The sequence below is a fragment of the Gossypium raimondii genome, chromosome 2, assembly GCF_025698545.1.
Source record: "Gossypium raimondii isolate GPD5lz chromosome 2, ASM2569854v1, whole genome shotgun sequence".
Lineage (NCBI taxonomy): Eukaryota > Viridiplantae > Streptophyta > Magnoliopsida > Malvales > Malvaceae > Gossypium > Gossypium raimondii.
In genome coordinates, this window is record NC_068566.1 from 44287075 (window position 1) to 44310428 (window position 23354).

General features: G+C 35.0%; 3 protein-coding genes across 5 annotated transcripts; 2 read left to right on the top strand and 1 right to left on the bottom strand.

Annotated features, from left to right (window-relative positions):
• The first annotated feature begins 404 nt into the window (after positions 1–404).
• LOC105789029 (transcription initiation factor TFIID subunit 15b) lies at positions 405–22390 on the top strand. Of its 3 annotated transcripts, none has more exons than XR_008193755.1 (7): positions 405–696; positions 855–966; positions 1137–1848; positions 2119–2269; positions 2346–2418; positions 2891–3104; positions 22194–22390. XR_008193755.1 is itself a non-coding variant. In XM_012616227.2 (6 exons), the coding sequence occupies exons 1-6, from the start codon at positions 507–509 to the stop codon at positions 3003–3005; spliced, it is 1353 nt and encodes a 450-aa protein (XP_012471681.2). In that variant the 5' UTR covers positions 405–506; the 3' UTR covers positions 3006–4311. The 3 variants fall into 3 exon arrangements, 1 of the variants encoding a protein (XP_012471681.2); XR_001132210.2 differs by lacking the exon at positions 22194–22390 and adding an exon at positions 3228–4311; XM_012616227.2 differs by lacking the exon at positions 22194–22390 and having other exon boundaries at positions 2891–4311.
• Positions 7304–8949, bottom strand: LOC105789027 (anthocyanidin 3-O-glucosyltransferase 2). Its single transcript, XM_012616225.2, has one exon. It carries the CDS (start codon positions 8842–8844, stop codon positions 7402–7404), a length of 1443 nt encoding a protein of 480 aa, XP_012471679.1. The 5' UTR covers positions 8845–8949; the 3' UTR covers positions 7304–7401.
• Positions 19337–22390, top strand: LOC105789028 (transcription initiation factor TFIID subunit 15b). Its single transcript, XM_012616226.2, has 6 exons — positions 19337–19627; positions 19786–19897; positions 20071–20791; positions 21062–21212; positions 21290–21362; positions 21856–22390. The coding sequence occupies exons 1-6, from the start codon at positions 19438–19440 to the stop codon at positions 21968–21970; spliced, it is 1362 nt and encodes a 453-aa protein (XP_012471680.2). The 5' UTR covers positions 19337–19437; the 3' UTR covers positions 21971–22390.
• Positions 22391–23354: the final 964 nt, after the last annotated feature.

Genomic DNA, 23354 nt, shown 5'->3' on the forward strand with positions numbered 1-23354 from the left:
GTCCAAATTAAATTTATTTAATTAAAAACCTATTTTCGTCCTAGCAACTGGACATTTTAGTTGGCATTTAAAACCCATTTGGACTGCCACGTAGGATTGCCTTTAGGGAGGTAATGAATTTTAACGGTTGACTGATTGCTTCGTAATAAAAAGATAACGTAAGTGACTAAAACATAACATTTCAAATATAAGTGACTAAAATGTAATCTGAGGCAAATAAAAGTGACTATTTTTGTAGTTTACCCTAAAATAAATTTTTAATGTCACCATGAGTGACACGTGTTGGAGAATTGTATGCGATGCGATTCACATCACAGAGAGAAAGAAGCGGGCAAGGCAAATAATCTCTCAATTGGTTTAAAGAAAATCCATCGTCTCTTAGACGGACGGCCTTTATATATTCCAACATGACACATTTTATAAATTTATTGAACCCTAAATATTTCTTATTTTTCTTTTTCCTCTGTCCCCTAAAACGAAAGACAAACAAAACAAAAAAGCCCTAGATGCATCATCAAAGGATGTACGGTCAAGACGGAGGCGAAGCTGCTCCGCCTTCATATGCTGGTGGTTATGGAGGATCTGGAGGCTATGGCGGCGGCGGGGGTTACGCTGGTGGTGGCGGACGAGGTGGAAGTGGAGGTCATGGGGGTCGTGGTGGAGGTGGAGGATATGGCGGTGGTTATCAAAATCGAGGTAATTTTGTTTGTTCTTAATATTTTTTGTTAGATTTGTGGGGTAGCGTTGTTGACTGTTCGTTTTCTCGCAGATTTGATATTGGTATTTTGGAGATCAATCCGCTTTGTAGGTCTTGTTATGTTCTTAGTTTAATTAATGGGATCTTGATGTTTCAGGAGGCGGTGGAGGCTATCAAGGAGGAGAGCGTGCTGGCAGAGGTGGCGGCGGAAGAGGTGGTGGTCGTGGTGGAAGCGGACGTGATGGTGATTGGCTTTGCCCTAACCCCAGGTAAACGATCTTCCACTGCTTTTGATTTACTTATGGGGGGAGGTTTTCCTCTCCGTTGTGGATTTTGCGTTGTTCATTAGTCTAATATTCACGTGTCGGTTTGCTGATATTTTGATACTACTGTTAGTTGTTAGATTTATGTTTATTTAAACTGGCATATGTCTATGTAGCTGTGGGAACTTGAACTTTGCAAGAAGAGTTGAATGTAACAAATGCGGTGCACCATCTCCTGCGGGTGCTGGTGGTGATCGTGGTAGTGGTAGTACTAGTGGTGGTTATAGCAGAGGAGGTGGTGGTGGGGGATATGGCGGTAATCGCGGAGGTAGAGATGGGGGTAGAGGTGGTTATGATGGTGCGAGGAATAATAACTATGATGGAGGCAGAGGGGGAAATAATGATAATAGAAGCAGTGGTAGTAGAGGTGGTTCTTATGGAAGTAGTCAAGGGGGAGAAGATAGTGGGTATGGTCAAGTTCCTCCTCCAGCACCCAATTCTTATGGTGGGAATTATCCACCTGCTCCTAATACATATGGTGGGAATGCAAATTATGGAATGGACTCAGTCCCTCCACCTACGAGCTATACTGGTGGACCTACATCATACCCTCCATCTTATGGTGGCCCTGTGGGTGGTTATGCTGGTGAGGGTTTGAGTGATGTGAGGACTGGTGGTCGTGGTGGACCTCCTGGTGGGTATGGTTCTGGTGGTCCTCGAAATCAGGGAGGTGGTTATGGTGGTCCTCCTGTTGAAGCACCGGCTAAGATCAAGCAGTGTGACGGCAACTGTGGGGATTCTTGTGATAACTCAAGAATATACATAACAAATTTGCCACCTGATGTCACTATTGAAGAATTAAGAGACCTTTTTGGCGGCATTGGACAAGTAATGGCTGAATCTTATACTTTAAATCCATGTGCTGTCTAATGGGAATTATGTCGTCTACTTCGTACCGGTGTTTCTGTTTTATTTTCAGATATGGTATTTTTGGTTTATGATAATTATCCTTTGAAACTTATTTTGTTCTCTAGTTCCATGTTTTCATGGACTTGGGGGTGTTTTATGTACGTGGTTCTATTGACAAATTCTTTTTTTATTTTGCATGAATATTTTTTTATCCTCACTGGTGTTTCTAACAATTCACATCTTGTTTAGGTTGGAAGAATTAAGCAGAAGCGTGGCTATAAAGATCAATGGCCGTGGAATATTAAAATATACACAGATGATAAAGGAAACCAGAAAGGTGATGCAGTTTTGTCTTACGAAGATCCTCAGGCTGCCCACTCTGCTGGCGGTTTCTTTAACAGTAAGTACCTACAAACTTCTTAGTTTAGTTTGTTGCCTTAAATATTTTACCTCATCCTTGTGGAATCTTCTCTCAGATCATGTCATGAGAGGCTATACGATCGGCGTGGCTATGGCAGAGAAGACTGCGCTCAAAGTACATGATCATGGGTATCATTTTAACCTTTGACTACCTAACTATAACCTTTTCATTTAGATGCCTTTTCTTATCTCGAAGTGATTGAGATGTCCCATTGAGGTTTTCTTTGGATTGAGTTCATCTATATTGCAATTAGATGCTTTGTTTTTCCATGTTATTTATGAAAATATGACGCGTATAAAGCATTTTTTTCTGTCTATATTTTATATTGCCATGTCGGATTCCTGCTTTTAAGGTTTTACTTGCTTTCATTTCCTTTTGAAACCAAATATTCAAATGAGCACCTTTGGTTATCATTGACAGCCTATGTCTTACTGCTCATCTTGTGTATGGTTTGCTTATGGTAATACTTGGTCACTCCTTTTGTTTGTCACTGTGGAAGTAAACAGCAAAAATGATTGCCTAAAATATCTCACTTGTGTTTATACCAAGTAAACTTGTTCTTTTCCTAAATAAATTCTTTTTTTTTTTTAAATTTGACAGAGGTGGTAAAGGTGGCTACGGAGGTGGTGGCGACAGGCGCAGGGATAGTTACAGAGATGGTGGTTCTGGGCCAGATAGGCATCTCCATGGCGGAAATCGTTCGCGCCCATACTGAGAGGCTCTCAGCTTCAAGTATTTTATGCACTAGGAATGTGGTCTAAGGGTTCTAGTTGTGTTGCATTGACGGCATTGTTCTTGAACAGGAGACTAAGAGGTAGGTTGTTCACTTGTCTGGGCAATACCCCTTTTTTCTCCTTTTCCTCCTTTGTCTACTGTTTGCTGGGGGTTCTTTCTTTCTAGTTGTCGCATTGATTGAATTTGTGTCAATCTTTTATAGAGGCAAGTGGATTAACTCCAAATTGCTTGCTGCTAAGGTAGGTTGATAATTTCAGGTGAGTGCGGCTCTTTCAAATCACACATTTACCCTTTTTGTTTGGTAGTTAGCCCTTGATGGTGGACTTGATTTTGTTTCCTGTCTGCTCATCATGGTGGAACAAGCTTGTTATTTATATGCATGCATGGGTATCTCTTATATTAAGTCTTTATGCCTTAATGTTGTCAAATTAGCTTGGTTTGGGCTTGAAATTTGTCATGTTGCCAGTGTTGTCAAGGTGTGCGCCATGTGCCTTATCATTATCCAACAAAAAACGCCTCAAGACACTTCCAGGCTAGGTCCATTTGATCAGGTGCATGCCTGATGCGCCTAGCCATGCCTTCTTGTAGGGCTATAGGCATAATTTTCTGATTTTTCATTTTATATATCTCTAATAGTAAGAAATTTATCCATCTCAAACTCAATACTTGAGCATTCAACATCATGGACCATAAAGGAATAATGCATATTGACTAATAAAGAAATTGCATGTTTCATGGATAAACTAGACCGCACTTTAGAGACTGTAGATCCTAAGCTTTATTATGCAGACACACATGACTTCCAAAAACTCATACACTTTCATGAGGGTTGTGCTTTGTGCCAAAGGCAATACAAGGGTTCTAGCACCTAGAGTGCATCTTTTGCCCTAATTAAAAACGAGTTAATGGCTTTGTACATAGTTGATTTGCTAAATAAGAAGTTGGGAATGATGAGTGGTTGAAACGGCATTGGATGATTGAATATACGCTTGGTGGTGGCAGCTGTGGTATTGGTGAAGTATTTGAAATGCAGAACAATGGCTGGAGGGTTGTGCCATGCCTTCATGATCTGGTTTTGTTGTAGCTTTGAGCTTGGGATATGGCAGCAACTTGTGATGCTGCATGTTGTTGTTTGATAGTTTTAGTACAGATGGTGGTCGTCAAGGATATTCTCAAGTGTTCTGTCTAGAATATCTTAAATCTTTATGCATTTAGCTCCACTGTTTATTTTGTTGAGGCACAATGTTCCAAATTTATCAATGGGATTGCTGCTGCTTTTTAAATAATGGAGACACAGGTACTTCAAATGAACTAATTGAATAATTCGACTGATTATTTGATTTATCTTTGTTTAAATTTGTTTAAATTAAAATTTAAATGTGAAGGTTGTGGATGTAATTTTGTACATTAGTTCAGTATATTTAATTGCATTTATTAATTTTTTTAAAATTGTTCTTATCAAATAATAAATTTATTTATCAAGTTATGTTCAAAATTTTATGTACTAAAATTATATTAGATTGTGTAATAAATAAAAATCTAAAATTTGAAAAGAATTGAGATTTAAAATGAATTAAATTTACAATCTGTGTATAATATGAGTGATTAAATTTAACTAAACAGTGTTAATATGTTGGTCGGGATTAATTTTAAAATCTGATTTATAAATTAGATGGACATTAATAATAATTGAATTAGAGTATAAAAATAAATGTAAAATAAAAGGATTAACAGTAGAATTTAACTTTTGTGACTGTACGTGTTCACAAATGGTAAAGAATTCATAAATGAATAATTATATAATATATGATTGGTGTACAATGAATGGGCTTTCAACTAGATTCATATTCTTCGGTATTATAAATATGCTACAAATGTCTTCAAATTTGGGTGATTAATTAGTAGGATAAAGAATTTATAAAGTTGATGTAGAAGATGTTAGGTAAAGAGATTATCGTCTCGCTCCTGTACGTCAGATTTACTCAGGTGGTCATTTATTTTTATCGTTTATTTAAAAAGTTTATTATTTTAGTCGTTTCTCTCACATGAGTTGTTAATTTTAGTTACTAGCCATTATGAGTCTACTGCATATATATACATATATATATATAGATCTTATCCATCTATTGATTCATTCAGTAATTGAATCGAACCCCTCTTTTAACTCAAAATGTCATGGTAAGGAATAGGTCATCGGTTCAGATTTGATGAGGAGTTTTTACCTCTTCTTTTTTTCCGTAAAACTCCTACAATATGGTAGTATTCCTATTGAAAGATAGGGATGTTGTTTTTATTGGTAATAAAAACTCAATTTACTCTTAAATACTTTTGGTCTAGTCATTAGTTTGCTATAATGATAAATTTAACTCTTAATACTTTGCATATTTTGTCAATTTGATCTTAATTTAAAAAAAGTAACAATTTTACCCACAACCTTGGCATAATTTTAATCTAAATTCTAAAAAATTGAAAAATAAAACACAAAAATATAAAACGTTTAAAGATGTAAATTAAAATGCATGATTTTACTTTCAAATTAAAGAATAAGATTTGAATTAATCTTTTATATCATAGCCAATCACACAATTCTTTTTATCAAATTACTCAAGAAAAATAAGTAAAATTGATATTCGGCCTAATCTTACTTACAGCAAAATTTCTTCAGTGGAAAACCATTCATCCGTTACCTGCACTGCAACCACATCCACAAAATCCTCAAACAAAAAGAAAATTCAATACTAGAATGAGAAGTAAAAGAAAACACGAACCCTAGGCCAATTCCTACGAAAACCCGTAGTAAAAGTTCACCATCGGATTCCAAGCTCAAACTCCCGGTCGAGCTCACGAGTACAGTCCGTGGCGGCTTGAACGATGGAGGAGATTTGGCGGGAAAGGGAGTATTGGTGGTCTAATGGTTCGCCGTTTCTTTTTAGGTTGGGGGGTTTTGGAGTTAGTGCAAACCTTCTTGAATAGAGCTTAGCTTTCTCCCACATTGGGGTAGAGTATCACATCAAGGGGTACTCTTTGTTGCCTTTTTTAGGCATGGTATCTTGAGTTTGGTTATTAATGAAATAACCAAATTTTGCGAGCGGAAAAGTTCAAGGATTGCAACAGGGAGAGCGTTTGTACTCAAGACGAGGTAATGCTTGAATCATGGGGAAGGAAGGTGGCAAATAGAGTTAATAACAAAGAATGGAAAGGGATCAGAGTTACCTAGGTGTGAGACGCAACCTAGGAGCTCAAAGAGGATGATGAGGAGGCCCTAGAGGTAGCTTTGTGGATTCTTCAAACTCTTTTGACTCATTGAAGGGAAGAAACTCCAAAGTAAATTGAGGATAAAACGACACAGATTAGTGTAGGTGATGTCTAAGCGCTAGTGCTGCTGAAAGAGGGCCTTGAGGGGGTCCGCGATATCTTCAGGCTCTTTGAATTCCTTTGACTCCTTGGTGGGAAGATTGATGATTTCCATAGTATTTGAGGGAGACAGACCTTGAAAGTGTAGTAGAGGTGAGTGGGGCATGCTTTACGGACTCCTCAAAGAGAAGGGATTTAAACATCTAGGCTGGAGGTTTGGAGGGAGAGAGAAAGTACAGGTGGTGAAGAGAACTTGCAAGATATGAGCTCGGAAGGCCTTGGGGTGTGGAGAGGCACTGCTTCTTCAAGGCATGCATTTTGCAAATAAGGCTCACCAGGTAATTCTTGAGTTGGTTCCCTTCCCTATAAACACAAATCCCTCCCTACTCCTCAATTGGTTTTTAAGGTATGAGAACTCATTAATTATTCTAGTTCCTGCTTGTGCTTATGAAAACATTCCTTATATAGCTCCTGCTGTGTGTGCAGTTTGCTGGAGATCTTGATTCAGAAACAGTGTGCTTTTGAAGAGATCAAGCAATGCATTCCAGGACACTTGGTAGGATCCAAAGAATTGTTGGCGGGAATCTCATCGGCCTGAGTCGCATGGATAGTTCATAGATTTCATTTATCATCAGCACAAGTAGTTGTAGTTGTGGAAATAACACAAGGTAGAGGTGATGTGAAATCAGAATATGTGACATATTTTATCACTTTTTTTGATGAAGTTGGGTTTATAGGCATAATGCACTTAAAAGTTTTTGTAGTGGGGGTGTCAAGAGAGAAGTCTAAATGTGTATCAAGAATGGTGACTTGTTAATGATTATATTATGCCTCTGAGTTCCATTTGCACTCAGCCAATATTTCATATGCAATAAAAGTACTCTTGCATCGACGAAAAAACAGTTTCATAAGTACTAAGTAATATATAATAACAACACCAATTTCTATAAATATAAGATAGGAGAACAAGAGTATGAGTCTTGAAACTAAGAGACATAGCACATCGTTTTCTTAATCATATTTCATGGATGGATGTCAAACATCACATCATCGACCAAACCACGTAACGTAGAGTGTGAAGATCCAGCATTCATCAAGGCTTTCCTACTCTTTTCACTCATCTCTTTTACCCTTTTCCTAACATCACTGCCCTCTTCCATCACGCTCCTTATTCCTTTCTCTATCGTTTTGGCACTCACGATTTCAATTTCACCGCTATCCATACCATCTCTCTTATAATCCATTTTAATTTCCACTGCTAATCCCAACTCCATCACCAATTCAAACGCATTCAGTTGTTGTTCTGCGTAAACTGGCCACGCCGCTATGGGAACTCCGAACCATATACTCTCCAGCGTCGAGTTCCACCCACAATGCGATACGAACCCTCCAGTCGCTGGGTGGCCCAAAATCGCCACTTGCGGTGCCCAACCAATGATCTTACCTATGCCACGCGTTCGATCTAAGAACCCTTCTGGCAGAACCTCCGATGCATCATCGTAGTCAGTTGGGCTTGCCCTCGGGCCCTTGGATGGGTGTGGGGGTTGGCGTAATGACCACAAGAACCGGTGCCCACTCTGCTCTAGCGCGAAAGCAATCTCTTTCACTTGATCCCCATTGAAGCTGCCCCAGCTCCCGAAGCAGAGAAACACAACCGATGACGGCGGTTGTTCATCCAGCCATTTCATGATATCAGAACTCTGATGGACCTCACTTTCACTCTCGAGATTCAATAAAGGTCCCACTGGATAAACGGGTAGAGCACTAGCATCAGATAGGGAACTGATTGCATGGGATTCGAGCTCCCAAAACGTGTTTATCATTATACCCTTGGCCTTTCTTAGCCCTCTTGTCAAGGTAATCACCATAGGAAGAGATTCAGGCTTGAGCATAACAGAGGGAAAGAGATTAGATGACACAGGGTTGAGATAGGAGGGTATGGTGAACTCAGTGTCCGAGTCCTCTAACTCAAGGATGTTAACATTTTGCTCATCGTGAAGGTCTAGTATATAAAATTGAAAGCCGAGAAAAGCTGCACCCGATGTGTAAAAAACATAACTCGGAACACTCAACTCGTTACCCAAATCAATGAAAGGAGTTAAAAACATGTCGAGAACAAACCCGGCGAGGCGAGGCGAGTCGAGCACAGAGGTGGAGTACTGAACTATGTTGGTGGCAGCCTGTTTCACTAACGGTCCATGGGTTTGCAATAAAGTAGTGACAAAATTGGAGGGAGATTCATCTTCGCGGGTTTCAGGTGGAGGGAGGTCGATGAATTTCATGCGAGTGGCAGTGAGAGAGTGGACGTAGGCAGCGAGTTTTGCATCGGGGTTTAGTTTTATCATGAGAACAGTAATGGAGAGATTGGGATGGAGATCAAGCAAAAGCTTAGCCAGTTGGACCATAGATACGAAATGGCCCATTAGAGGCATTGGGATGAAGACAAGCTCGGCTTTCATGACCATCTGGAACAGCACAGGATAGGCAACAGAGACGACGAAGAAGGTAGATAAGATTGAAGAGTGGAGGCCACTAAAAGTTGAGTGATGATAGATTGTACAAGTAGTACAAGTCCTAAAGGCGTGGAACTTCATGTCGCTAATACCACCCAATCAATTTATTTTACCTTTTCACTAAAAAAGAAAAGAAAAAAAAAATAACCTTGGCACGAGATAATTAGTACTTGTCGGATCTCTGTCCACTTTCATACTAACGTCCTTTGGTCAATAATACCGCCCATTATACCCGTATTTTTACGGGTATTTTTAAAAATATACATGAGTATCGTTTGACACAACGATAATATTAAAAAATTATTTTTTTAAAGTTTAATAATTGTGTGATGATTGATTGAAAAAGGAGAGTGATGCCGTCAAAGTATCATACATCACCTTAGTTACGGTAGCAAATAACTCATTTTCGTAAATATTGTCCTCCAACCTATTTTTATAATTAATTAATTTTTTATTTAATTTTTATAAAAAAAATGCCGAAGGGATTGGACTAACGGAGGATGCCACGACTGAGGAAGCGGGGGCTGACCTTAAAGCTTCATCGAGTGCCATGTTGTCAATGGTAGAGCTATAGAGTTCACCTAGGATGTATTTACTATTGTTTTTCAAAAGTACTTTTGGAACCATAAACGAGGCTAAACAAACTATTTTTGAAGTAAAAAATACTTTTAAACCTAAAAAAAAAAAACATTCTTCTAACTTTTGCGCTTGAGAAGTGCTTTTGGTAGACCTGTCCATGGTCCGAGTCAAGCCTTACCAAAAAATTATGCCCATTTGCTAGGCCCAGGTCTATCTTGACCTGAAAAATGAGTTAAAAATTTTGTCCAAGCCCGACCCGTATAAAATGTTAAAACCTGGACCCGGCCTGGTCGAATTAATTTTTTATATAAAAATTTTAAAAATATAATACATAAAAAATACTAAAAACATTAGAATAAATGTTTCCTAGCAAATTGAAAATAAATTAAAAAAATATTTGTACTTAAATAACACTAAGATATGTGTAACTTAACAAGCAAGTGACTCTAAAATAGTAACAAAATTAACAACAAAACAAGAGTTATACAATATCAAAACAATAACAATAAAATAATAGTAACATAATAGTGAAATAGTAGCAAAATAGTGAGAAAACAGCAAGAAAATAGCAACAAAACAGCAAAAAATAACATTTTTTTGTCTTTTTGCTAATTCAGGTCGGGCAAGAAAAAAAATCTTACTTGAGGCCTGGTCCATTTTTTAAACATGCCTTTTTTTGCCCAAACACATTTTTTGGGCTTATATTTTTACTCAAACTCTCACGCTTTTCGGAAAGGCCTTTGGGTCAAATAATATTTTTAATCATTATTTATAATTCAATGTATTTTATTAAATATTTATATTGGATAAAATTATTTTTTATTCAAATTTATTTTAAATATATAAATTATATATTTAAATTTGTAATGATTAAAATATAATTTATATATTCAAATTGAATTTACAAATAATTAATATTAATTACTTTAAAATTTAAAATTTGTATTTCATATATCAAAATATTAATAATGAGTTGCAATAAATTATTTTTACATTTTATTGAAATATTGTAATATAATAAATTCAAACCGTGTTTAAAAGCTTGTTTTGTAGTTTATTATATCATGTCTAAAATAAACATTTTATTTTTGAAAAATATTCTTTGATAGCAATACTAAACACTTAAATTTTAAACCGAATTTTTTAAAAGCAACGCTAAACTAGCCTTTAAAATTTCAGATTTTTTTTCCTGGGTTTCCATTTTTATATTTATTATAATAGAAAATTATTTGATGCACTATTAGTGGAGTTTTTAGACTCCACAAGTAGGGCTAGACGGGTTGACAAATTTCCTGTAAGGGTATAGTAAAATATTAAAAAAATCTTTTTAAAAAAAGAAACCCATGACAATTTTTTATGTTTGTTTGTGGAATAAAAAAGTATACTACTAATGTATTTTTATATGTTTTTTAATTTAAATTTTATGTATTTTTATAATAAATTTTAAGTTTTTGAAGCTTTATATTTATATATATTAATTTTAGAACCAGGATTGAATTGACAGAATTTGCAAACGGTGTGGGTAAAAAATGTTGAATTTTTTAGAATTAGGACCAAATTAACATAATATTCAAACTGTTAAGGGTTAAATTTGTTATTATACCATTCAAAAGACTGCCACGTAAGCATTCCATCTGGTGACCATATGTGTTTAACGACAGAGTGACTAAGATTGACAAATTATCTAACTAGAGTGACTAAAATGACAAATTTTTAAAATATGTGACCAAAATAAGAGCACCGATAAACTCGGGTGACTATCTAGATAGTTTCCCCAAAGATAAAATATGACATTTGTATTCTTTATATATTTGAATTTAGTTCTCTTTTTTTTTTTTTACTTGAAAGGAATTAAGTTTTATTTTTAGATTTAAAAATATAAGTACAATTGTTAACAATGATAAAACACAAAATTTTGTTGTTATATAAATATCAAATAAATATTTTCATTTAAAAATACGGTGAAATTAATAAAGGGTAAACACCACATGTCATACAAACATGGGCCATTTTCTTTTGTGGTCACCAAATTATGTTTTTTTTTAAAAAAATTTGAACACCCAATTACGAGTTTGTTTCTTTTTGGTCATCCAACTATAATTTTTTTTAAAAAAATTTGGTCACTCAACTAATTGAAATTGTTTTTTTATCCATTTTCGTTAATTGCACTAACGGGAGGGTGACATGGTAATTAAAAAATTGATATAATAACAAATTTACCGTTCAACTTTTACATATTATATCAATTTAGTCCTAATTAAAAAAAAATAACGCTCAAAATTTACAAATGATCTCAATTTTGATTCTCAAAATTTACCACCTTCCTTTTCTGCTTCCCCCACCGCCACTACCATCATGGCACGGTTTCACTACAATTATGTTGCAAAAGTTCGTCGTTCTCTATAAAATTGTCATTAAGCTCATTGTAACACCCCTAACCCCAGACCGTCGCCGGAACAGGGTTACGAGGTATTACCGGACATATCAAACGATTTACAAATAATTCTTAAATAAATAACCAACATATTAGAATAAATCATAAATTCATATGTTTGTTTACCAATGGACTTCATTTTTTTTATATAAATTTCGGCAGCATTTCAGCTTATTTTTACATAAAACCCCCTGCAATTTAAAACCATTTCATTTTCAAATATAATCAAATCAACCAGTTCATGTCACATTCTCATTTCCTATTCTAAATTCCTTCTAATCAAACTCAATCAACATAATATCAATTTAAATTTAACAATGTACTAATTAAATAAAAATAGGTAAACTTCTTTCATTATAATTCATAAACTTCTAATACTAACATTTTTAACCATTTATATTAAAACATAATAACCTTTATATACATCCTATGTACATGCCACATTACCAAAAGAAAATATACATCACCAAAATTATGCTGAAGCCGGGATTAATCTGGATGCTGAACCGGGACCTTTGACTTCTATCGACCTGCGCACGGAAACAACCGTACGCTGAGTATTTCATACTCAGTGGTATTACCATAAATCAAATTATAACAATAATAAACATATAATGCATAAATCGTATATACAAATTTAAATTCAAATTCCATATTTCAATAATAACAAATCATCAACTAATATCATACATCCACAATTTAAATTTGGATATATCATGAATCTTAGGTTCATTTCTCAATCTCATATCACATTGCAATTCACAATTCAACTTTTTCATTTCACTTCAGTAGCTCGTTTGATCAACTCGTTCGGTTTATCATTTCATTAATTACCCTATTAACAAAACTCGGACTTTGGCGGATACACGGATCCAACCAAACACACCAGTATGGCACCCAGTGCCTCATCGGATAGTTCGAAGCAATAGTTGACACCCAGTGTCTCATCGGCCAAGCCGAAGTAAGTTGGTACCCAGTACCTCATCGAATCTATCCGAAGAAATATAGTGACACCCAGTGTCTCATCGACTCGAGGTCGAAGTATCTCTAAACTCTTCCAATCCTATGGCATGCCAACTATATCCGACTCAACCCGACTAGTTAATAGGGTATTTAAATCACATTAATATAATCTCAATTCAATCACAATTTCTCACATTTTCAATTCAATCATTTTTCCACCTTTCAATCAATAATTAATCCACAAATTCACACATTTTCACAACTCGAAACACTTCCATACAATTTAATACCATTCACAATTCGATTCAAATTCATTTCCCACTTTCAATCAACAAACAATTCAAGTATTAATTCATATCAACTATTCAATTTAATTCCCACTCATAATAATAATAATACTTACCTCGTATTTTATTTACCAAACACATAAATTAAAATTTAACATTTAATAATAAATAACTTGAATTATAGTAATACAAACCGTAAATCTCCCGTTTTAGTCCTCGATAGCTTTCTCCTTTCCTTTTGATGCTGATGCCTCGGGTTCTTTGTTAGCTACGAAAATAATAATAATCTATACTATTAATTACAACACTAATTATGATAAATAATTGAATTTCTATTCAATTTCTTCCTTATTCTCAATTTAATCCTAACTAAATTCACTTACTTTCCTAATTCAATTCACACTCAATTTCTATTCAAATTTCATCCAAACTCAAATTTAACTATCAAAATTTCAGCATATTTTCCTAATTTCGAATTTCCCTCAATTCAGTCCCTAAAACATAAAACTTATAGTTTCTTTTACAATTTAATCCATTTATTAATTCTAACTTAAAATCCATTCAATTAAACCCCTAATTCAACAATTTATTCAACATAAACTATACTTGAAAACCTATGAACTTACAAAATATCAACTTGATTCCATCAAAACCTTGTTTTAAAACTTCTAAAACATTAAAATTAAGAAAAAGAGCTATATTGACTTACCAAATTAAATTCCAAGCTTTAGAAACCCTATTTTCCCTTTTTCTTCTTTCTCTGTTCTGTTTTCGAATGCTATTCTGTTTCTTTTCTGTTTTGTTTCTTTCTTTTACTTTATTTTATTTTACGTTTTGTTTTTATTTAACTACTATAATATTATAATAATGTAATATAATAATAATAATTTCTTAAACAATAACAATTATATATATTTTACAAGTGTATGCATGTACTTTTTACACATATATATTATCATCACCATACAATTGTCATTTGTCAAAATATTTATTTATTTTATATAATAATATAATATAATATAATAAATATATTATTTACTTATTTATTAAGAATATATATATATATATATATATATAATATATATTTTAACTAATAAAACATCCTTGATATTTTACACTTAAACCGCCTCAATCTTTGCAATTACTTTATTTGCCTTTTAGTCCTTTTAACTTTTCTTTAATCTATAATTAAACTTCTACCTCTATTGCAATTTAATCCTTTTTGCTAATTACTCCTAATTAAACTAAATTCACCTATCTAAAACCTAATTAAACACACCACTAGTCTAGTAAATATTTCTAATAATTATTGTCGAACTCAATTTACTAAGACGGAGGCCCGATATTGTACTTTTCCGATGTCCGTGAATTTTGGGTCATTACACTCATGGTAAACAAGGTTAAGGTGGTTATGCCAAGATTGATTGGTCCTAATCAAGTTAGCTTTGTTCCTGGGAGAACCATCACTAATAATATCATTATTGCCCATGAAATGATCCACTCGATGAGAACTCATAAAGGTAATGATCGTCAGATGGCTATTAAATTTGACTTGGAGAAAGCCTGTGACATACTTAGATGGGATTCTTTGGAGGATTCTCTCTTTGATGTTGGTATTTCAATTGATATGGTGCGAACTATTATCAATATGCAGATCTTGTGGAATGGGTGCTTAACTGATGAATTTACTTCGTCGCCTGACATTCGACAAGAGGACCCCATCTCACCATGTCTCTTTGTTTTTGGTATGGAACAATTAGGCTAGAGCATTTATAACTCAGTGGAATGTAATTAATGATATCCGATTAAATTTGCAAGGAATAGTCTCTCCCTTTCTCATCTCTTTTTCTCTGACGATCTTGTTCTTTTTTGTAAAGCATATTTAGACCAAGCTCAAGTGGTGAACAATATTCTGAAATAATTTTGCCAGTCTTTAGGCCGTAAAGTGAGTTATTCTAAAACTAATATATATTTCTCAGTTAATGTGAAGGAGGAAAAAGTTGACCTATTTGTAGTGTTCTTAATTTCAATCGAGTTGATGACATGGGCACGTATTTAGTGGCTCATTTATGCCACAAAAGAGTTAACCAAAAGCATTTTTCAGTTTATTATTGTAAAGGTTCGCAATAGATTGAGCGGTTGGAATGCAAGCCTACTTTCGGTGGCAGGGAGAGTGACCTTTGCTAAATCAGTCCTTTTAGCAATACTTAAAATATTTTATAATTACGTCCAAGAATTAATTTTCAATCCTAAATAATATTCAATTACAAATTAAACATATTATATTTTGTTTTATATATTAGTTTGCATGTCATTTTATTTTAATGATGTTAAGAAAATGGATCTAAATATGTGTCAGAAATCAAATTTGATTACCAACTTGGATAAAAAGAAAAAGAACTTAAGTATCAAATTGAAAATTAAAACAAAATTCAAGTACTAAAAAATAAAATTTTCCTTTCACATTTTTTCTATTAACATTTAAGGGGAGCTAACAGAAAGCTCTTTGTAAAGAGCACCTCCCTAAAACCCTCGAAAAATCGGCTGGAGTTTTAGGGAGCGCTCCCATGTAGAGCTTAGTTCCCATCAATTGAATCTATTAAATTTTCAAAATTTCAATTTAACCAGTTAGACTAAATAATTTAATATTTTATTAAATTTAAAATATAAATTAATAATAATTAAAATTAAAATAAACATTAAATAAAAATATATATTGAAAAGAATCGAAGATAATATAAAACATAAAATAAAATATTCACTTTTTAAAAATATCCTGAAAAATAAATATCTTTTAAACAATAATAACTTTTTTTTGGTTTTTTTTTTTCTAGTTTAATCCATTCTTTATTTTTTATTTAATTATAAGGTAAGTTAATTCAATTAATTTCTTATTAGCGGAGTTTACTTTATTCATAGAAAACTCTAGACCTTCAAGTTGATTGCTGGTCACAGTTTTTCTAACGTTTTTCTCGTAAGTTTATTTTGTTTTTAATTTCAGTCCACATCATTGTGGTTTTGTCCACATTTTTTAGTTTTATTTTGTCCATATTTTTCGTGGTTTTTGTTTTGTCTACTTTGTTTTGTTCGAAAGCAAAGGCGGTTTTATTTGTACTTTTAATTTTGAGGCATATTCTGGCATATATGTGAGATTTGTCAATATAATGGTGCCTCCAGATCTATTAGGAATTGTTCTCAATGGGCTTTATCATGATAGATCATAACAATGGTGATAGATTTAAGATGATCAAAATGATAAATCCCTCGAGACTTGACCTTTTGTGCATCACTTATGCAATAAGTCTCTTTGAGCTTTTGGAAGTTTTTTCTTGGTTGATTGGTGTTGATGTCAGGTTGATTTGATGATGACAAGGCTAGGATGTAAATTTCAATGATCTGATCAAGTTGCATCTTTGGTTTGTTTCTAAATTATTCCAGTGTTGCAATTATTGTCAATTTGTTCTTTTGTTTTTAGATTACTTTGTAGGCATGACATTTGTACATTAGTTGGTAGTGATTTATTTATTATTTGTATTATGTGCCTTGTCTTTGTATTTTTTTCATGGTTCCTATTAATAATAGTTATTTATTCAAAAATAAATAAAATGATTTGTTAAGGCTGTTTTAAAGCCATAATATAATTTTTAGTCCCTAAACTTGATAACTAAGTCCATTTTGGATCCTAAACTTGAAAATATAAAAAGTTTGTTGAGACACTATAAAATTATACCACGTCATCACTTGAAAGTGATGGCGTGGTACAACTTTATAATGTTGCATCCAATTTAACTTGATAGTCAATTTTGTGATGATTATGGAAAATGATGATTTTGAATGTTAAGCATGGCATGTGGTTTAGTAATGCTTGATTTAGCAATGTTTGGTGTCTTTAGAAACAAGGAATATGAATCTATTTGATCTTGGTATATTAAAGATGGTAAATAAGTAAAATAGCTAAGTTGGTGCATAACTAGAATTGGCATGTTTGATGGTCTTGCTTGACTTATACATTTTGTGTATGATTGTTTTGGTCCATTTCAAGTTCATGTAGGTTTTTGACAATTGAATTGCATATATATGTATACATTGAGCTTGATTGAACATGGTTGACATAGTTATGTGGATATTTGGGATTAAATAGGCTTAAGTGATGAATGGTTGAATTTACAAGGTACTAAATAATTTGGTGGAATGTCTTCAAGCTTGAATTGTGTTAGTTTGGCATGGTAAAATAGTTTTTATTTGGTGAATGATTGTATGGTAGTGTTTAAGGTTGGTTTGAAGGTAATTGAATTAATATCAAATGTGCATTTTGTCAAAACAAGGGCAATGTTGTGACTAGGAGATTTTGACATCGCAACCTTGTCTGAGAGTGAGTGGAGTCGCGACGTGGAGATGTTTAACATCACGATGTAACTCATTGACTTGCGACGTGAACAACATGATGTCGTCACGTTAGTTCGAGATTTTCCAAACTTCACAATTTAGTCATATTTCATGTTCGGGTTAATAAAAGAGTTTTTGTAAGATTAAGTAGGGCCCAAAAATGATTGTGTATTACTTTATATACATGAATGCCATTTAATTATGTATTTAAATGTTAATATGTTACATGATGTTTTAAATTTTATTAAATCGATGATCATAACATCTCATAACTCAGACCCGGCAATCAGATCGGATTTCTAGATTTTGGACTTTAATATTCTCCTATTGGATTGTGATTACAAGTAGACTTGTCCATAGGCTGGGCCGGGCCCGGAAAAAATTTCGGCCCGACTCTTAGGCCAGGGCCCGACCCGAAATATGGGCCTAAAATTTTGCCCAGGCCCGACCCGGGAAAAAAATAATAAGCTCGAGCCCGGCCCAATTTTTAATAAACACAAAAAAATATTTTTAAAAAAATATTTTTAAAGTATTTTAAAAATAAAAAAATATATTTATTATATTCAGTTTGTCAAGGTGGTTTGGGCCAAAAAGTTTAGCTTTGAGCCCGCCCATTTTTAAAACGGGCCTCATTTTTTTGCCCAAGCCCATATTTCGGGCTTCTATTTTTACCTGAACCCTCCCATATTTCGGGTGGACCGTCGGGCCGGGCCGGGCCGCCCGACCCATGGACAAGTCTAATTACAAGGGACACTATTATACTTAAATCTTTTTATTTATCCGATAACTATATCCAAGCACTGTCAATGGATGGGTAAGTCTGCAGAATGACATAGCTTTTAGCTTGGACTGATGCTAGCCTAATCATGATCATTCTACCTTGTGGAGGTTGTTGTTGTTGTTGCTGGTTAAGAGAGAGCACTATTTTGATTTTATACATAGTTTCTTTCCTCCGTAGGCCTTGGATTGACTTCAATCTTATAGCTTTTTTTTTTGTTCGTGTTGCTCGTTTATAATAAAATAAATTATTAGTGTTACAAAAAATTAGAGGAAGTAGGTCTTGACTTGATTATGGGTTGGGCCACTCGTCTAGACCCAAAGGTCCGCCCGAAAAGTAAAAGGTTCTGGATAAAATATAACTCCGAAACATAAGCATGAACAAAAAATAAAGCATGTTTTCTAAACGGGCTGGACCTCGAGTAGTTTGCCTAAATTTGTCTAAAATTTTTTCACTGTTGTTTTCTATTGTTTTACTACTGTTTTGCTATTATTTCCTACCATTTTGATATTGTTTTGCTATTATATTGTTATTATTTGAGTATTGTATAATTTTTATTTTATTAATAATTTTGCTACAATTTTAGAAGCATTTGCTTGCTAAGTTGCAACTATTTTAATGTTATTTAAATATAAAGAATTTTTATAATGTATTTATAATGTGTTGAGAAATATTTATTTTAATATTTTTAATGTATTTGATATATTATATTTTTTAAATTTATTTTTAAATAAAAAATAATATACAATTTTTAATATGGATAGATCTTAATATTTTTTCTAAGCTAAATTTAGACAAAATTTTTTCTTCATTTTTCAAGCTCAAACATGTTAAACGAGTCTAGAAATTTATTAAGGCGCAACCCGAAACCAATTTGGCCAAGATTAAATCTAAGTAGGCCTTATGAGTGACACGTGTTGGAGAATTGTATGCGATGCGACTCACGCACAAAAAGAAAGAAGCGGGCAAGGCAAATAATCTACCGTCCTTTATATATTCCAACATCACACATTTTCTAATTTTATTGAACCCTAAATATTTCTTAATTTTCTTTTTCTCTGTCCCCTAAAACGAACGACACAAACAAAACAAAAAAGCCCTAGATACATCATTAAAGGATGTACGGTCAAGACGGAGACGAAGCTGCTCCGCCTTCATATGGAGGTGGTTACGGCGTTTCTGGAGGCTATGGAGGCGGCGGCGGGGGTTATGGTGGAGGCGGACGAGGTGGAAGTGGAGGTCATGGGGGTCGAGGTGGAGGCGGCAGAGGAGGTGGTGGAGGATATGGCGGTGGTTATCAAAATCGAGGTAATTTTGTTTGTTCTTAATATTTTTTGTTAGATTTGTGGGGTAGCGTTGTTGAGTGTTTGTTTTCTCGCAAATTTGATATTGGTTTTTGGGAGATTAATCCGATTTGAAGGTCTTGTTATGTTCTTAGTTTAATTAATGAGATCTTGATGTTGCAGGAGGCGGTGGAGGTTATCAAGGAGGAGAGCGTGCTGGAAGAGGTGGCGGCGGAAGAGGTGGTGGCCGTGGTGGAAGCGGCCGTGATGGTGATTGGCTTTGCCCTAACCCCAGGTAAACGATCTTCCACTGCTTTTGATTTCCTTATGGGGGGAGGTTTTCCTCTCCGTTGTGGATTTTGCATTGTTAATTAGTCAAATATTCAGGTTTCGGTTTGTTGCTGATATTATGATACTGCTGTTAGTTGTTAGATTTGTGTTTATTTGAACTGGCATATGTTTATGTAGCTGTGGGAACTTGAACTTTGCAAGAAGAGTTGAATGTAACAAATGCGGTGCACCATCTCCTGCGGGTGCTGGTGGTGATCGTGGTAGTGGTAGTACTGGTGGTGGTTATAGCAGAGGTGGTGGTGGGGGATATGGCGGTAATCGTGGAGGTAGAGATGGGGGTAGAGGTGGTTATGATAGTGGTAGGAATAACAACTATGATGGAGGCAGAGGTGGAAACAATGATAATAGAAGCAGTGGTAGTAGAGGTGGTTCTTATGGAAGTAGTCAAGGGGTAGAAGATAGTGGGTATGGTCAAGTTCCTCCTCCAGCACCCAATTCTTATGGTGGGAATTATCCACCTGCTCCTAATACATATGGTGGGAATGCAAATTATGGAATGGATTCAGTCCCTCCACCTACAAGCTATACTGGTGGACCTACATCATACCCTCCATCTTATGGTGGCCCTGTGGGTGGCTATGCTGGTGAGGGTTTGAGTGATGCACGGACTGGTGGTCGTGGTGGACCTCCTGGTGGATATGACGGTGGGTATGGTTCTGGTGGTCCTCGAAATCAGGGAGGTGGTTATGGTGGTCCTCCTGTTGAAGCACCAGCTAAGATCAAGCAGTGTGACGGCAACTGTGGGGATTCTTGCGACAACTCAAGAATATACATAACAAATTTGCCACCTGATGTTACTATTGAAGAATTAAGAGACCTTTTTGGCGGCATTGGACAAGTAATGGCCAAATCTTATACTTTAAATCCATGTGCTGTCTAATGGGGATTATGTCGTCTACTTCATACTGGTGTTTCTGTTTTATTTTCAGAGATGGTATTTTTGGTTTATGATAATTATTCTTTGAAACTTATTTTGTTCTCTAGTTCCATGTTTTTATGGACTTAAGGGTGTTTTTATGTATGGGGTTCTATTGACAATTTCCTTTTTAAGTTTGCATGAAAATTTTGTATCCTCACTGGTGTTTCTAACAATTCATGTCTTATTTAGGTTGGAAGAATTAAGCAGAAGCGTGGCTATAAAGATCAATGGCCATGGAATATTAAAATATACACAGATGAGAAAGGAAACCAGAAAGGTGATGCAGTTTTGTCTTATGAAGATCCTCAGGCTGCCCACTCTGCTGGCGGTTTCTTTCACAGTAAGTACCTACCAAGCTTCTTTGTTTAGTTTGTTGCCTTAAATATTTCACCTCATCCTTGTGGAATCTTCTCTCAGATCATGTCATGAGAGGCTATGCAATCGGAGTGGCTATGGCAGAGAAGACTGCGCCCAAAGTATATGATCATGGGTATCATTTTAACCCTTGACTACCTAACTATAACCTTTTCATTTAGATGCCTTTTCCTGTCTCAAAGTGATTGAGATGTCCCAATGGGGTTTTCCTTGGATTGAGTTCATCTATATTGCAATTAGATGCTTTGTTTCACCATGTTATTTATGAATATATGATGCCTATAGAGCATTGTTTTCTCAGTCTATATTTTATATTGCCCTGTCGGATTCCTGCTTTTAAGGTTTTATTTGCTTTCATTTCCTTTTGAAACCAAATATTCAAATGAGCACCTTTGGTTATCGTTAACAGCCTATGTTTTACTTCTCTTGTCTTGAAAATCTGTGTATGTTTGCTTGTGGCAATATTTGGTTACCCCTTGTGTTTTTCACTGTGGAAGTAAACAGCAAAAATGATTGCGTAAAATTTCTCACTTGTTTATACCAAGTAAACTTGTCTTTTCCTAAATAAATTCTGTTTGTTTTTTTTTTTTTTTTGTAAAATTTGACAGAGGTGGTAAAGGTGGCTACGGAGGTGGTGGCGACAGGCGCAGGGATAGTTACAGAGATGGTGGTTCTGGTCCAGATAGGCATCACCATGGCGGAAATCGTTCGCGCCCATACTGAGAGGCTCTCAGCTTCAAGTATTTTATGCACTAAGAATGTGGTCTAAGGGTTCTAGTTGTGTTGTATTGACGGGAGTGTTCTTGAACAGGAGACTAAGAGGTAGGTTGTTCACTTGTCTGGGCAATACCCCTTTTTTCTCCTTTTCCTCCTTTGTCTAGTGTTAGCCTGGGGGTTCTTTCTTTCTAGTTGTCGCATTGATTGAATTTGCCTCAATGTTTTATAGAGGCAAGTGGATTAACTCCAAATTGCTTGCTGCTAAGGTAGGTTGATAATTTCAGGTGAGTGCGGCTCTTTCAAACCACACATTTACCTTTGGTAGTTAACCCTTAGTGGGGGACTTGATTTTGTTTCCTGTCTGCTCATCATGTTGGAACAAGCTTGTTATTTATATGCATGCATGGGTATCTTTTATATCGAAAACGTGCTTGATCTAAAAGATGATGGGACTTAGTATCCCATGCTGGAAACTAGGTGTTATTAGTGACAATCTCAAGCTCATTAATCTATTGGACATAATGTGACCTAAACTATGTCAACATATTAAGTCTCTATGCCTTAATGTTGGCAAATTAGCTTGGTTTGGGCTTTAATTTTTTCTCATGTTGCCAGTGTCGTCAAGGCGTGCGCCTTAGAATTTTTCAACAAAAAACGCCTTAGACACCTCCAGGCAAGGTCCATTTGATCAGGTGCACGCCTGATGCTCCTAGACATGCCTTCTTGTAAGGCTACAGGCATAATTTTCTCATTTTATATACCTGTAATGGTAAGAAATGGTCATCTCAAACTCCTCAATATTTGAGCATTCAACATCATGGACCATAAAAGAAATAATGCATATTTTCTTATAAAGAAATTGCATGTTTCATGGATAAACTAGACCGCACTTTAGAGACTGTAGATCTAAGCTTTATTATACAGACACAAATGACTTCCAAAAACTCGTACACATACATGAGGGTTGTGCTTTGTGCCAAAGGCAATACAAGGGCTCCAGCACCTAGAGTGCATCTTTGGCCCTAATTAAAAACTAGTTAATAGCTTGTACATAGTTGATTTGCTAAATAAAAAGTTGGGAATGATGAGTGGTTGAAATGGCATTGGATGATTGAATACACGCTTGGTGGTGGCAGCTGTGGTATTGGTGAAGTATTTGAAATGCAGAACAATGTCTGAAGGGGGTTTCGTTGTAGCTTTGAGCTTAGGATATGCGAGCAACTTTGTGATGCTGCATCATGATGTTTGATAGTTTTAGTACCGATGGTGGTCGTCAAGGATATTCTTAAGTGTTCTGCCTAGAATAATGTCTTAAATCTTTATGCATTTAGCTCCACTGTTTATTTTGTGAATGTTATCAATGGGATTTCTTCTGCTTTTTAAATAATGG

Excerpts from the sequence above, each read along its gene's own strand:
- LOC105789029 (XM_012616227.2), top strand. The coding sequence starts at position 507 with ATGCATCATCAAAGGATGTACGGTCAAGACGGAGGCGAAGCTGCTCCG. Across the intron at positions 967-1,136 it reads TGGCTTTGCCCTAACCCCAG|CTGTGGGAACTTGAACTTTG; the intron begins GTAAACGATCTT and ends ATGTCTATGTAG. Across the intron at positions 2,270-2,345 it reads TGCTGGCGGTTTCTTTAACA|ATCATGTCATGAGAGGCTAT; the intron begins GTAAGTACCTAC and ends ATCTTCTCTCAG.
- LOC105789027 (XM_012616225.2), bottom strand. The coding sequence starts at position 8,844 with ATGGTCATGAAAGCCGAGCTTGTCTTCATCCCAATGCCTCTAATGGGC.
- LOC105789028 (XM_012616226.2), top strand. The coding sequence starts at position 19,438 with ATGTACGGTCAAGACGGAGACGAAGCTGCTCCGCCTTCATATGGAGGT. Across the intron at positions 21,213-21,289 it reads TGCTGGCGGTTTCTTTCACA|ATCATGTCATGAGAGGCTAT; the intron begins GTAAGTACCTAC and ends ATCTTCTCTCAG. Across the intron at positions 21,363-21,855 it reads CCCAAAGTATATGATCATGG|AGGTGGTAAAGGTGGCTACG; the intron begins GTATCATTTTAA and ends AAAATTTGACAG.